At 35.0% G+C, this 16199-nt stretch overlaps 1 protein-coding gene across 11 annotated transcripts in view; it reads left to right on the top strand.

The window, feature by feature from the left end:
* The first annotated feature begins 2603 nt into the window (after nucleotides 1-2603).
* Nucleotides 2604-16199, top strand: part of LOC138709584 (lipid transferase CIDEA-like) — a 37938-nt gene continuing 24342 nt past the window's right edge. For 4 of the 11 annotated variants that reach the window (XR_011334956.1, XR_011334950.1, XR_011334948.1 and 1 more), the window contains exons 1-4: nucleotides 2605-2754; nucleotides 4048-4195; nucleotides 4285-4450; nucleotides 14903-15079. Coding sequence is in view for 2 of the 11 variants with exons in the window: in XM_069840466.1 (XP_069696567.1) it covers nucleotides 4075-4195; nucleotides 4285-4450; nucleotides 14903-15079 (464 nt within the window). In the remaining 9 variants the exon portion in view is untranslated. The other 7 variants (XM_069840467.1, XR_011334952.1, XR_011334951.1 and 4 more) reach the window with 7 other exon arrangements.

The following is a 16199-nucleotide window of genomic DNA, read 5'->3' as shown; positions in this document are numbered from 1 at the left end:
TTTTCCAAACCATTCAATTACTTGTACTTTTTTCGTAGCACAAGTTTTCTTTTGACACCTGTAGAAAACATTTTGCATAGAAGTTATACAGTACAGCCCCTTTAAGAGTTGACTATACTGTATAAGGGTAAAGGTTTGTAAAGAAAACACTCTGTAGATAAAATTCGTACTAATATAATGTGCATACAGTACCGGTACTTCATATTTTTTCTACATAAAAAAGAGCGAGAGAGAAAGTCAGTCGGATAATCCATCAATCGGTTAATAGGGTGACGGATAATCGAGGTTCTACTGTATTTGTCTCTCTCGCTCTCTCTCTCTCTCTCTCTTGCATATCACATTCAATTTAAAAACAAATTACGGACTCTGCGTGAATCTCAAAATATCAAAACGAATTTTTACAGTATAAGCAGAAATCACATTAAGTTGTAGTAAACTACCGGTACCTTTTTAGATCTGTATTAATATTTTCAAGCATAAAATGGAGAGATGGATGGGGTGTGGTACTGGTTTTAGTACCATGAAAAGATGAAAACATTAAGATTGGTCAAGATGAATGGTGAAATGAAAGTAAGTACGAACCTGAACCTGTGTTGAAACTATATTCAAGACCAGTAGTAATAGTAATAGATTAGCTGTCGTTATAGCAAAAGCTAATGACACTGTCAAATTACACGTGTGAAATTATCGTGCAAAAATGAAAAATATTCTATTACAACACTAATGATAAAACAAAATGATCACAAATACTCCTTAGAGTTTACAATTGAGAGTCAAGATTATCAAAAATAGGCTAATATCTAGATGAAAATTGTAACACACTGATTACAAATATTATTTGATATGCTCCGTTTATATACAATAAAACAAGAATTAAGCAGGTTATCAAGAGCTGTGTTCTCAAAAAATACAAAAGTTATTGGGACTCAACTGAAGGTTACATACACTCAAAATTTCTCATGAGAGATCTTAATAAAATTAAGTCAAATGATTTGTTAAAACTGAGCAAGAAAAAGCTCTCTTGGAGAGTAGGTTTTCTTACAGGACACTATGCCCTTAAGAAACACCTATACAATATGGTACATAACATCAACCCGGCTTGTAGGTCTACTCGTCTATAGGAAGATCAGTTTGTAGCTCATTTCTAATGTTCATTTTATTTTCTTTTTTAAAAAACACTTTCCAAAACTTGATGAGCTATCAACTGTTCCAGTCCGTAATTTGATACGGTTCACCAAAAATATTAAACTGCTGGACTGATAGAATATTATGAAGGGGAAACGCAATAGATATTTTAGGTCGCAGTACTGGGGCTGTCACAGCCTCGCCACCCCCCCCCCCATTCAAATTCATAATCATAATCATTTATTACATCCACTGATCATATAGCCCACATGATATGGGACATGTCATATTTACAACTAATAATTAATTACATAATATACATAAAAGTAATAACTATAATTAAATGCAACACAAATTCAAATATACAAAACTTGGAACTTGATTGAAGAAAACTACAGGTCGATCGATTTCGGCTATAAGTCCCGTTTGTAGTATGTCTTGAAGTCAGGAGTCAATTTCAACCATCGTGTCTTTCATGAGAAGACATCCTTCTCGAAGTCAGGATCTGGAAAAGAGGAAGTAAAATTTTTTGAAGGCATTCTTTTTCTATTCAGTTATGACAATTTTCAATAAATTCGTTCATACTGTAAAAGCAGTTTTTGATTAAAATTTTATAAAGAGCTTTCTTAAATTTCTGATGTGCAGATATTTCTTTAAGATAATTTGATAGGCTAATGTAGATAAGAAGACCAGCATGAATGACACTGTTTTTATATAGAGTTGTGTTAAAACTTTCAATAAAAATATTATCTTTATTTCTTGTATTGTACTGGTGTGTGTCTGAATTCAATTCAAAGATGAGTAGAAGGGTAAATAAAAATGTAATACAATTATTATAGACATTCAAATTAAACATTTCACAGAGAAAGATTAAATAATTTCAAACTATTAAATCTATTTTACAGTGTTGAACATAATACACTAGTAACAACAAGTTGAAATGCCGTACTGGAGGTATTATGTTCATTAAATTCTTAACTTGGTTCAGTAATTTTAATTTGTCAAAATATACTGTAAAGCCACCGATGTAGATCAGTCGGTTGAATCTGGAATTGCGCTCGGGCGTGGGTTTATTACTTGGTTGGATTTTTCCGAGGTTTTCCCTAACCGTAAGGCGAATGTCAGGTAATCTATGGCGAATCCTCGGCCTCATCTCGCCAAATACCATCTCGTTATAATCAATCCCAACGACGCTAAATAGCTCAGTAGATGATATAGCATTGTTAAATAACAAGTAAAAAAAATTGTAAATGCCAGTAATGTGTGAAATTTTTTAAAAATTATTAGGCACTCCACGATGAATATAGAACCACAGTCTACTATATACAGTCACGAAGTTTGAGTTTTGAGGGTGCTAGAAACAATAGACTGTGACGGTACTTTTTTGCATTGCCTGTAATGAGGCGATATTAGCGATCCTAGTGGTGAGCAACTACCTAATGTTTGCATATTTACTACGTATTGAGCTTCGCGACTGTATATACTAGACTGTGATAGAACGAAGTAGGCCGCCTGTATATTCCATGTATAATTTATTTCTCCATGGATCTGTGACAGAGTGGCAAAGAACCAGAGCCTCTGAAAGAACCCATTGAAGCGCAATATACAATTTCATACATTGAATATATGGTATGATGGTACTACGGACATTATGATTTACTACTTCCTTTTTTTTTTTTTTTTAATTTTTTATTATGCGTAGTTCATAACTGAATTTGAGTACAGACGAGTAGTCGTACAGCAATGAATGTACCAATATGGCGGATACTTCCTATAAGATAATAAAGCCTGGTAAATTCTATAATGCTTAAATTGTTATGCATTTTGGCTGAAAATGATACGGTTGCCTATTTAAAAGTAGAATATACTTTTGATTTGCATTGAGTGATACAGACTCACACTTAAAAGTCTAATTAATATTTTATAGACTGTTACAGTAAGCAGCTATACAACGTAAACAGCGCTGCTGCTACAACCCCTCATACAATAGTAAGCCTGTTCCGACGATAATCTTTGTTATACCACATTATTTGGAGAAATTTGAAAGCAAAGCTGAATTATTTAATTATGTAATATGGTTTGAGTTTATGTTTGCAGTTTTATAAATTGTCTGAAACGATATAATTATTTGTTAAGGTAATATTTATTTACAGCAAGTTCTTTGTGTATACAGTATTTTAATATTTATTTAGGTCGTGAAGGTGTGTTTCTCAAACGATCATTTTATTAAGTAGTGTACTGTAGTTTAAGAAGAGTAGAGACCCATGTACGTACCAGTATAATTACATCAACATTTTATATCATAGAAATTCCGTTTCCCCCCATGCTTAGAAAAGTTGTGTGAAATAACCTAGTATTGACATAGTAGGCCTAGTCGAAGACGTAAACTTTACATAGGCCTAAATGAAGCAGGTTGTATGTCATGTCAATATCTGGAGACGGTGGGGGTGGAGTCGGGCAAATTATGTAGGTTGGAAGGTCGTCGCCACCGGAGCAGCAGGTATTGATTTTATGAGCTGTGTAGGGGCATTGACCTACCCTTTCTATGACCTGCCTCAAAGATATTTAGTCTGTAACCAGTGCCCCAGAGTTCAGTCTGCTTTGGATAGTGACAGGACCTATCTCAATATAAACTGTTTGTAAGTTCTGTGACGTTTTATCATCTCATGTCCGTATACAATTAAGGTAAAATTGATTTATATATTTTAACCAGGCTTGGCTGCTATTTTGGTACCGGTAATTACAGTATTTTATAAAAAAAATATTTATAAAAAATGGTGTTTGTATTTTCATTATAAGCGAATGAATTTAGTATTTCAAATGTTATGTGTAAGTTTGATGTGTTGTTAAAATTATTGCTAATCCAAAAAACTAACCGTAGCCTATTAGTTTAAAATGTATCAGTTTTTAAATTTATTACAGGATAGTACAAGATCGAGTCACACATAGATGGAACAAGATACTGAAGATTTCCCAACTGGAAATGGAGTACCTTTTAAAGTTGTTGACTTAACACGAGAAAAGAGGAAAGGCGTAGTTGCAGCCAACTTACAGGACCTTATTATTCGTGGTAAAATATCAAGGCATTATTTGTTTACTTTTTGATTATATGTGTTATCTTAATACTTTGTGTTTGTATGTTTATTTTCTATTTTCTAGCACGAGATAAAATGGGTCTTCCAATAGACATTCCTGTGAAGATTGTATTAGAGCAAGATGGGACAGAAGTTGACGATGATGAGTATTTCAGTACAATGGAAAAAAATACTACTTTAATGATTCTGATTAATGATCAGAGGTGGTTACCTCCAGGAAAATTACCCAGGTCAGTGTCATATGCTTATTAAGGTGAATGTTACTTATGTCTCGCCCACTATAGGAGACAGCCCAGTTTTACACTAATCCTAAACATCTTGACGGGATAATAAAAACCAAAACTAACCTAACCTAACCTAAGTGCGTCAGTGTCTATTCCAAAATCGGCGGAAGTCGCTCAATGCTCGTTTATCCAATATTCGTTCAGTGGGCGGTGAAAAGGGTAGTGGCAATCTTGGGAGGCCACTATTGATAATAAAATTATTAGATTTCAGCCCCCCTAATAAAAGATGTAGGCCATCCCATATTATTTGCAGATGATACAAGTATAGTAATTACAGCCAATAACTCCAACACATTCCAATCTTCAACAGAGGAAATTCTCTTCAAAATATGTGACTGGTTCTCAGTCAATAAATTGGTATTAAATTGTAACAAAACTAACATAATTCAATTTAAATCCTGTCCAAATTCAACGTCGCAAATTTCTAGCGGAATAATTAATAATAGATCCCTATTAGAAACAACAACAACCAAATTTCTTGGCTTAAAAATCGATAATATGTTAAATTGGAAACATCATATTAAAGAAATTACCCCCGAACTAAATTCAGCTTGTTTTGCTATTAGATCTATGCAAAAGATAGTAAATATCAATACCTTAAAAACAATATACTTTGCATACTTCCACTCGGTAATGAGTTTTGGAATAATATCTTGGGGAAATCCCACAGATAGTAACAATATATTTTTATTACAAAAAAGAGTAATTAGAATAATACTCAGTGCCAAATCTAGAGAATCGTGTAGGACTATTTTAAAAAAACTACAAATAATGCCCATGGCTTGTCAGTATATCTTTTCATTAATAATCTTCCTCGTATGTAATCGTGAAAACTTTGTAACTAATTCAACAGTTCATGGCATAAATACACGTTAAAAAAATGACTTTCATACTCTATCGGCAAGTCTATCGTGCTATCAAAAAGGAGTGCGTTATATGGCAGTAAAAATTTTTAATAGGCTCTCTATCGATATAAAAAATGAAACTCAAAACAAAATTATTTAGGACCAAATTAAAGAAGTACAGTGGAACCTCGATTTATTGTTCCCGGATGTATCATTTTCCCGGATCCATCATTCAAATTCGTTGGTCCCTGAACATATTCCATTTAAACTATAACTATAAAGCTCGCATCTATCGTTCCTCGATTTATCGTTTTCCCGCATTTATTGGCCAGATTTTTTAGCCCTGAAGTGTGTAAATCCCGGATTGATCAGGTTTAAGAAATAGCAACAAGCTTACAAATGTTTGTAGCAGTTGATGTCTTCAGAATGTTGTGCTGCAAGCTCCAATTGTGAAGTTTTATGGTTATTGGCCTGCTTACCCACCGACCTTCCTCACAGCTTGCCTGGCAAGACAATGTAGAAGGGTCCATGTGTCCTATCGAACGTGGACATTCCAGTCCACGCTTCCACCAAGTTGTGTATGCAGTCTATCACATGTGTTCGATTCTCGACAGTTCGTAACTTGGCAGTTTCTAATCTGCTTTTCTCAGATATGGCATTTCCGTGTAAAAAAGTTCGGACTTCAGAAGAACGACTTCATATCATAGAAGAGGTGGAGAAAAATCCAACAGAGAAGAGGATTGACATTGCTAAGCATCTTGGCCTGCCACCTTCAACTCTAAATTGCATAATGGCAAAGAAAATAGAAATCAGACAGCAGGCTGATAAGTGTGGTACAGCAGCCAAAAAGATGAAGACAGGCAAAGAGCCAACTTACAGCGAGCTCGAAAATTCCCTCTTTTCCTGGTATCAACAGGCACGAGCATCAGGCATTCCCATTGATGGGACCATCTTGAAGGAGAAATCAATGAAAATAGCTGAAACAATCTGCATCGAACGGTTGGATCTCTCGTTTCAAACAATGCCATGGCTTGGTGTTTAAGAAACTGGCTGGGGAAAGTGCTGCTGTGGACACCAATGCCACGGATCTCTGGTTCCAAAGACTCCCGGAGCTGCTGGAAAAGTACGAGCCTCGGGACATCTATAATGCAGATGAAACAGGCCTCTTCTTCAACTGTCTTCCAGACCGTACGCTGGCACTTAAAGGAGAATCCTGTCACGGAGGCAAAAGTGCGAAGGGGCGACTGACTGTACTGCTGTGCACAAACTCCGATGGCTCAGACAAACAAGTTCCCATCGTTACTGGCAAGTCTGCAAAACCACGGTGTTTCAAAAACGTGAAGAAACTACCTGTGAAATACTATGCTAATTCCAAAGCATGGATGACATAGGAGATTTTCAGAGACATTCTTCACGCTCTTGATAAATTCTTTGGTGCAAAAGGCAGGAAAATCCTCCTTTTTATTGATAATTGAGCTGCACATTCTCCAGACACATCCTCTTTGAAGAATGTGAAGGTGATGTTTTATCCCCCAAAATGCACCAGTGTTGTACAGCAACTTGATTTAGGAGTTATAAAGAACTTCAAGCAGGCGTATAGGAAGCAGCTAGTGCAGAGGGCTTTATGTTTGATGGATGAAAGGAAAGAAGTAAAAATGAAGATAGACATACTACAGGCCATTCACTTTATTGTTTCGGCATGGCAACAAGTGACTCAGTTCACAATTCAGAACTGTTTCGTAAAATGTGGTTATGGGGACAGAAATGAAGAGTCAGACATGTCGGAAGTCAACAGAAATGATGAAGATGAAGACTGGACTTAGCTGGAGACAGGAACCGCTGGCGTTGATTTCGACGCTTATGTGTCTGTGGACCAAGAACTCGCGACATGTGGTGTGCTGTCTGTGGAACAAATGTGTGAGGAAGTGGCGAGTGGAAATTCCATGGAGGAGGGACAATTCGACAGTGATGATAATGATGAAGTTGATCCCAAACCAGTGCCGAGTTTTCAAGAAGCACTAAGTGCGTTCGAGACCATGAGAGCGTTCATATATGCTCACGAGATCGCCGACAGAGACCAAGTGAACATTATTAATATTGAGAAGCTACTGTTTAGCTTAAAAAGTAAAGGTGCAAGTAAGCAAATGAAAATTAGTGACTTTTTTTTAACAAGAAATGAAGTGAGTTAATAAAAAAATCATTCATGTACCACACATTCTTTAGTATATGAACACACTTGTGTACTATAAGTAAATTTGACTGCTTATATTCATTTTAGACAGGTTCCCGTATCAATCGTTTTCCCGTTTCCACCGTTTTTTTTCAGAAGTCCAGAACAAAACAATGAATCGAGGTTTCACTGTACCTAATTTCTCACACTTTCTATTCTGTAGGTGAATTCATGACATTCAATAACACTTCATGAAATTGATACTAAAACTTTGTGTTGTACTAGTAGACTGTATTGTAAATCTCGTCTGTATAGATTTCATCTAGACTGTGACTATAAATTAAGATTTTATAATAGTATTAAGCTTTTTGACTTGTTCCATATTCTAGCTGTAAGCAATGTATGAATACCATGGAATGTTAATAAATACAATACAATACAATACAGCCAACATTTAGAGAATCGATCAATAAAGAAATGAAAAAAACATTTACCAGTATTGGTTATTGGAGTTCAGAAACTGATTATACTTAAATATAATAGTGCAAAAGGAACCCTACAGACTTGTTCAAGTCAGTACCACTCTACATATTCAGTTGAATAAACATTTTCTTTTTTTAAATTCTTTTAAAACCAACTTTATTCTTTTTCAGTAGTCCTAGTGCCTGTAGTCTTAAAGAAATAACATAGGCCTAGTACTGACAGAGCTTGAAGATGCATTAAAAAAATCAGTGTTTCCTGAATAAAATTCCCAGGCCTATGATAATGTGACTAGATGTCTCGATTTGGCTGGGACAGTTCCGGTTTTCAGAGTCATGTCCCTTTGTCCCCACCAGGTTTGGCAGGGATGCTTGGATGTTCCGGTTTTCCCAAGTCGAATGAAATGACCAATGATCTGAGATTGTAAATGCAATTGTCTAACTTTCAACACTAGTGGATAGTTATGATGAGATAGGCAACGTTAGGATGTTAGCATTAGATTAAGTCGTGGATAAAAACAAAACTCGCGTCATGACGTATCATTATAAATGGGCGTAATAAAAAAGACATTTCACGTAACATCTCTCGCATTTCATCAAGTACACCCAATTACAAAAACGAGTCACTAGAGTCCACGGCAATTCGGAAGGCGGGTTGTCTGCTAGCGTTTGCGTCGAGAGAGACAGATAGAGAGAGCAAGGCAGCGTACAACATTGCCACATCGTACTTCACGCACGTGCAATACAAATAGCGCAGGAGAGAATTTAAGTTATCAAAAGACAATGATGACCTTAGCCGTTGATTACTATAAGCATGACACCAAACAAACCCTCTTTCCTTCACTAACAATATTCTTTGCACGGTTCTCAATCCCACACCACATGCTTCTGCAGTCGTTTCTTGCACGTTGGCAATGTTGCTGCCAGCATCAAGATGGCCGGCAGCTTTCTGCTCGTTAACGTTTTTATAATAATTATACACCTTAAACACTATTTTCCATGCCTGCTTGTGTAATACTTGTGTTTTTACAGTCTCTTCTTCCATTTATTTACCTTACATACACATAGTAAATGTTAGTTTTACTTATTCAATGTATTGAAACACTCGCACGTGAACAAACGAACTCAGGAAGTGCTTGTTATAGACTGATTCTGATTGGTTCTCCTGTTCAAGCTTGTGACGTCACATGCCATACAGGCTACAGCGCATCTAGTGGCCACCCGCCTTCCGAATTGCCGTCTAGTCTAGTAAAATTCTTAGCATGTTAGATATGCCACTCTTGCATGTAATAATATAACATGACACTGTTGAATCAGTTTTAAAATCATAAGATTATTCGCGTTTTCATGGCTCATAAGTTGATGCTCCTGTAACTGCAAAAGCAATAGAGGAATCAAGAAGCAGTTATGGCTGCGTGTAGAATAATATTTGTACCGGTACCTGATTGGCAAAATTACCGAATTGTCCCAGCTTCAACTCTGAGGAATATGGTCATCTTATTATATGAACATACTGATCATCATTTTAATCATGGGTCTTGTTTCCTATAATTCACTTACACTTCATAGTTAGTTATGTGCAGGGGCAGGTACCTATTTATGGAGATTAATTTTATCATTTGTGTTTTTTTAATATTGGTGTCGGCGGAGATTGTTGGAGATTGATTTGTACTATTGGTGGAGATTAATAGAAATTTTCGAAAATACAATTATTTTGGAATTGGAGTTTTAACTCAGTATGAATATTACTTTCCAAATAACTTAATTAATATTAAAGTTTCGTTGGATTCTGGTAAAGGTGCAGTTTGGCCAATAGACAACATTTGTTGGATTGAGACTGTATTTAACACACATTCATTAAAAACGAAAAAAAAAAACTTGCAGCTCTTAAATTAACACTTTCAAATTATTAGTGAAATGTTGAATTCTTCGTCTTTTGAGTTCATTAATGTAATCAGAACACCTGGAATACCATGTAAAGTAGCCTACTTGGATATATAACAAATTCAAGTGAAAAAAAAATCCGAAAAAAAACTCAGGATATGAAATTCGTTATAAAATGACGCAGTAAAAATAATTCGCGAATGTATATTTATTTATTTATTTTTTATCTTATTTATTTAATCCACTCAACAATGTAATTACAGAGTAGATAAAATGAAAATAACAGTAGTAATACATATAATAATGGTATTTAAACTCAAACAGTTATAATCCAATACTACTCAACAAATGATATCAAGCAAATATTACATGTAAATCTCGGTAAACAAAAACAAAAGTATTTACAGTATGAAGAAAACTTAGATTATATTAAAGTAATAAAGCCAGTGATGAAATGCAAATAAGTACTGGGTGTTCAGTTCAAAGTGTGTCATGGCTCGCTGTATGCCGTCATGTGGCTAGTCGATGAGCCTAGAAATTCAATCTTCCTACACTTCCGCAGAGATGTATTACTTATGTGCCAGAGAAGTTGCCTAGCAAGTACGGCGTTCATTCTGAAGAGTAGTTACCGATACGTATGGTAACGCTGGTAGTGGCAGGAATGTGAACTGTTTCGAAATATGTACTGAGGTGAGTTTTTTTCTTACTGTCAGGATATAGGTTGAGGGTTAAGACGATTACTTACGTATTTGTTGACATTAATTTCGACGGTCAACATGGACACGGAGCATTTGATTTGTGTTGCGGAATGTTGCCGTACGCAACCGATGATAACAAATACCCTGAGTACGACTTGGCCGCGCAAAACACAGTTCGAAAGAGGTTATGGTAGCACACAGACCGTACAGACTGTCATCTGTTGCTACGACATTCAAGTTATATTGTACATGGTCTCAAGTTCAGATTGAACGCCTTGATTAATAGGCAACTTCTCTGACACAAAAGCTGAAACTCACTTCAAATCGCTGACTCATCAACTAATAGGCAACTTCTCTGACACAAAAGCTGAAACTCGCTTCAAATCGCTGACTCATCAACAGTAACGTCATGACACACTTTGAAATAAACACCCAGTAGTCACAGATTAGTAACAATAATACAATAACTGATGAGGGACTAGACCTACGTTAAGTCAGAATTAGGAGTGAGTTCGTAATGATAATTGATATGAAATAATTTAAGAAAGAAAACCAAAAATACAATATGCAAACCAGTTAAGACCTATTTATTAGCAAAATACTTATGGAGTGTTTTGAACGCTACCAGTATTTATTTCTCTCAAGAGTGTGGCTCTATCCTGAAAGATGTCAATATCACTCAGTTTATTATAGAAGGAACAGATTCTAAGGCTGGTATTCATAGTCGACACTTTCGATTAAAGTGTCCTTTGGAAGACGCAAAGTATCACTTTTCCATTGCACAGTCGACACTTTGGATGAAAGTATAGTTCCGACCACACTTTGAGCCGAAAGTGACACTTTGTAAAAAAATGGCGGACGTCTTGGTAGTTGTCGATGCGGAAGAGATGGCACAATATGGACAATGTACAAAAGCGCTACATTAGAGATAGGCCTAAAGACAATTCCGTGGAATTTTATAATGATATAGAATTTAAAAAAACGGTTCCAATCTGATAAAGAAACTTATTGAGATTGCTTATATTTTCGATGACTGGTTGACAAAAACGAATAATAGAGGTTTGCCAGTGCCTCCAATAATACAGTTATTGACTGCATTAAAATTTTATGCTACAGATATGTACCATACATTAATATATATAATATTATAGTTCAGATATTTCTGTAGTAACATTTGTATATTTATAACCTCAATTCGATGAAGTGATATGTAGGTAGATATGCCTATATAACCTATTTTTTTATTACTGAAACGAATTTTTTAACTTAAATAATATTAAACTAATTTCAATCTAATGTAGGCATAACTATCTTAAATTAGCATTGAGAGACCTCACGTGCCTGCCTTCTAAGCAGATTCCATAATTATATTGGGTTTAAAATGATTTTGATTTTTGTTGACTACCTGTATTTTGAAATAAGATTTATCTTGATGTTGATATAATCATTACTGTTTTGATACCAGTAATTTTCACGCCGGTAAGCAATATATCTACTGTCTCTAGTTCATGTGCAGTCATAACCTCACCATGAAAAGAGATCTCATACTATTAGGCCTATTTTGTTATGCATTGTAGAAACATTTGGCATTCAAAATATTCCTGAAGAGCAGGCAATAATGGAAACGAGAGAGAAAATAGTAATAATAATAATAATAATAATAATAATAATAATAATAGCAGTATTAATGTGTTTATTTCATTCTTTTTTACTTCTATTCACTATTCACGAAAAAGACAAAAACGAAAATAAAGGAAATAACACGATATATCAATGAAGGAGATATGTATAAAACCAAAATTAACGATATAAACAAAACTTAACCCACTCAATCCAACTTAACCAAACTATATAAACTAATAGAAGATATGTACAAAATCTAATCGAACTATATAAATCAGTGGAACGAATACATACAAAATTAAACTTAGTGACATAAATCAATGAAAAAGATATGTACAGAACCTAATCTAACTATATAAATTAATGGATCAGCTACAGTATGTACTGTACAAAACCTAACCTAATTTCACCCGGTATTACTAACTATTTAATTAAATTTTATATATCTGAACTGACTGAAATAATCTAAACTATCGTCAACAAAAACTAGAAACTGAAATAAAACAACTTTAAATATATATTTTCTTTCTCGCACGATCAATTAGGCTCCCAATTCAAATCACAAGCATTGTAATTTGTAGGTTATACGTCATTAATTTGTTATTGTTTGTTCACTTGTTTTGAAAGGCATTGTGGGACTTCTGTTACCAACCAAATTGTAACTCTACACTTTGCTGGCGTAAAGTGACACTTTGTGAAGTGCACTTCTTCAATCGTCTATGAATACCACTAATATGAAAGAGCCACTTTCGTCAAAAGTGTCACTTTGCAAAGTGGTGATATAAAGTGTCGACTATGAATACCAGCCTAAGAAGTGGAGAGTACTTATAATAACATGTCCTAGCATAGTTTATATTAAATGTTTTACTGGTCCTACAGTTCTCTCTTGGTACATGTATTGCTATCCTGGACAGTAGATGACTATTTACAGAACTTGTTAATAAATTATGGAGGCATTTTATATCAATATTATTTCTTCTGTGTTGCAAACTTTCAAAATTAAAGAGAGACAAAACAGATGAGTACGAAATACTACTTTCATTATTCCAGGAGGGATAGCAACCAAATGATTTAAGAAACAATGAATGTGTTCATATTTCGCTATTAGAACTTTATTTCGCGATTTGTCGCGATTGTTTCATCCGCATATTATTAATCAGAATCACTTAATTCGTAAAGATTAGTAAAAAAATCTATTGTGTATCTTTTATGTCGTGATTTTCACGATCTCCATAAATACCCGGCCCTGGTTATATGGTTGTGTTTGTTAATCAATGCAGAAAAGTAATAACATTTCCCGTTTAACTGTAGCATATCATTGCATGAATATTTGAGTATCATTTACATTAGTTTCAATATGTTGTATGTGGAAATTCGTGTAAAAAGTGTAAAAGGCTCAAGGCCCATTCACAATGAAAATTAAACATAACGTAAGCGTTAACTTAAGAATATAAACGTTACAGTAAAATCAAGAAGTCATACCATCATTCACGATGGGAACATAAACATAACCGCAAACGTACTTGGTAACCATGGAAACATAACGACAGTTAAGGCCCATTCACAATGAAAATTAAACATAAACATAACGTAAGCATAAAACCTTGTGTCCATGTTATTTAATGAAAGCATTCACAATGAATTACATAAGCATAAACTTAATCTTAATCATAAGACGTTAACATGAAAGTTTGCAAACTCCAAACTTTCATGCTTATGTTTATGCGATTTGGAAACAGTACACAAGCGGAGAGCGTGTTTTCACTTTTTGTTTAACATCTCATGGGCTTTGCCTACAGGCAATATTTTGATCTATTGGCCGTGATGATAGCTAGGCGCGCAACATGGAATCATAGGACGAAAAGTTGATTATTTTAAATCTCCGTTTCTTTGATTTCAAGTATTGAAAGCCATATACTGATGCCATTGTAGTTATTAGAAGCATAAATTGAATAGCTACCTCGTCAATCATTGTGCAATTCTCCATTTTTATGTAATAGATTCTGTAGTTTTGTTGATTCGGTATGTTTGTTTCCACACACATGTTATGTTTATGTTATGTTTAATTTTCATTGTGAATGGGCCTTGGCTACTTAAGTTTGTGGCATATGTTTATGTGCTTAGGTTAATGTTTACGTTATGTTTAATTTTCATTGTGAATGAGCCTTTGGTAACCATGGAAACATAACGACAGTCATTGTGAATGGGCCTTAAAATTAAACATAACCGTAACATAAACACAGAAGTTTGCGGCCAGGTTATCAAATGGTATCATTCACAATGATTCACATAAACATTGACATTAACATTGCCGTTAGACGTTAACATGAAAGTTTGCGAACTCCAAACTTTCATGCTTATGCTTACGTGATTTGTAAACAGTGCACAATCGTGGAGCGCTGAAGTATACGATAGAATATGAGGAAATGGCGTCGTTGTTATGTTTCCATGGTTACCAAGTACCTTTGCGGTTATGTTTATGTCCCCATCATGAATGATGTGATTTTACCGTAACGTTTACACTCTTAAGTTAACGCTTAATTTATGTTTAATTTTCATTATGAATGGACCTGACCTTAACACTTGATTTTCCAGAGTTTTGAAGTACTTGCAATGCATTGCATTTTCTAGCACCTACATTACGAGTCTCACATAAATGCTCTGGCTGAAAAGTTAATTAAAATAATTGTGTGTTTTAGGTACCAGATAATAGTAGATGAGCCAGATGCGAGTGGAACACACACCAAAAGAGACTTGGGTGGTTTGGTGGAACGTTTGCAAGGCGATCTTACCCATATATCAATGCTTGGTGGAAAAGATCTAGAATTACTTAGTGATATGGACCCAGAAAGTTTGGCTGACATTATGCCTGATAAGTGAGTATAAGGAAGACTCTTCATTACTCTCTCTCTCTCTCTCTGTGCCTTTCTTTCTGTCTTTGAATACATAATTGAATAAAAATGTATCTTTACATTTGTAGGGGAGACCTTTAGCATAGTGTACCTTTGAACATTTTTTGTTTTTTATTTTTTTCTACTACCTAGGGGACTCAAACTGAAGTAGATTGTAGAGAAAGCTGCTAAGTAGCCCTGGTCGTAGTTTCGGTTTGATTTATTGCGAAGTGTGAGTTCTGTGAACAAAACAATCTTTTTTAGTACCAAAAGTAAACATTTCGTTCATTGATGTATGTTTTCTAACATAAAACCAAATTGTATTTGTTACTATCCATCAAGTACAGTGTGTTCCCTATCATCTGGTGAGTAATAACATATTTTAATTTCCATGATTTATTAGAATCTCTAGTTTTGGGAGCCATATTTGTTTAAACGTGCACCCTCCTGTACCTTTGAACACAGAACATCTTGTACCATGGAACATCTTCCAAGGTGCACGATACTATCGGTTTTTGTCTTTCTTTTATTTTAAGATCATGTCACGAAGTAAGTCTGGAGTTAAGAGGCCCCCAATTGATCCGGATGTCTGGAAGAAAGCTATTGAAGCAATTATTGCTCCTCCAGGAAATATAATCTAAATCAGAGAAGCCTGCTCTGGTTTATGATGGCAAATACATTTTACATTTGCTTCCCAATATTTTGATGGAAGGTCCACAAATGTCCTAAGAGTTTCACAATTAGCCAGGTGCTCCATCTCCATGTCCTCTTCTCTGGTGCACAGTAAGCGTTTAGGTGAATTCAGTACTCCAGTACGATGGAGGTGTTTACTGAGGCAATCATGACCAGTAATCAATCTAAACATGGCCACGGCAGATTTTCGAGGCAGATCAGGAATTAGTTTTGGATCTTTGAATGATTCTTTCCATTTTGAATTTTGATTTTTTGCCTGTTCGCTGTAACTTATTCTTTTTATGACTCGCTTTATTGATTCATATGGGAACTACAATGTTAAATCCAGAGCATTAGATACACACACACACACATTTTACATTTGATTGTCAGTTCTTACAACTGTATTCCCACCTATATTCCATGTGTTTCA

Source organism: Periplaneta americana, chromosome 11 (assembly GCF_040183065.1).
Source record: "Periplaneta americana isolate PAMFEO1 chromosome 11, P.americana_PAMFEO1_priV1, whole genome shotgun sequence".
Classification (NCBI taxonomy): domain Eukaryota; kingdom Metazoa; phylum Arthropoda; class Insecta; order Blattodea; family Blattidae; genus Periplaneta; species Periplaneta americana.
The sequence above is the reverse complement of the archived record's forward strand: the minus strand, read 5'-3'. Positions and strand labels throughout refer to the sequence as shown.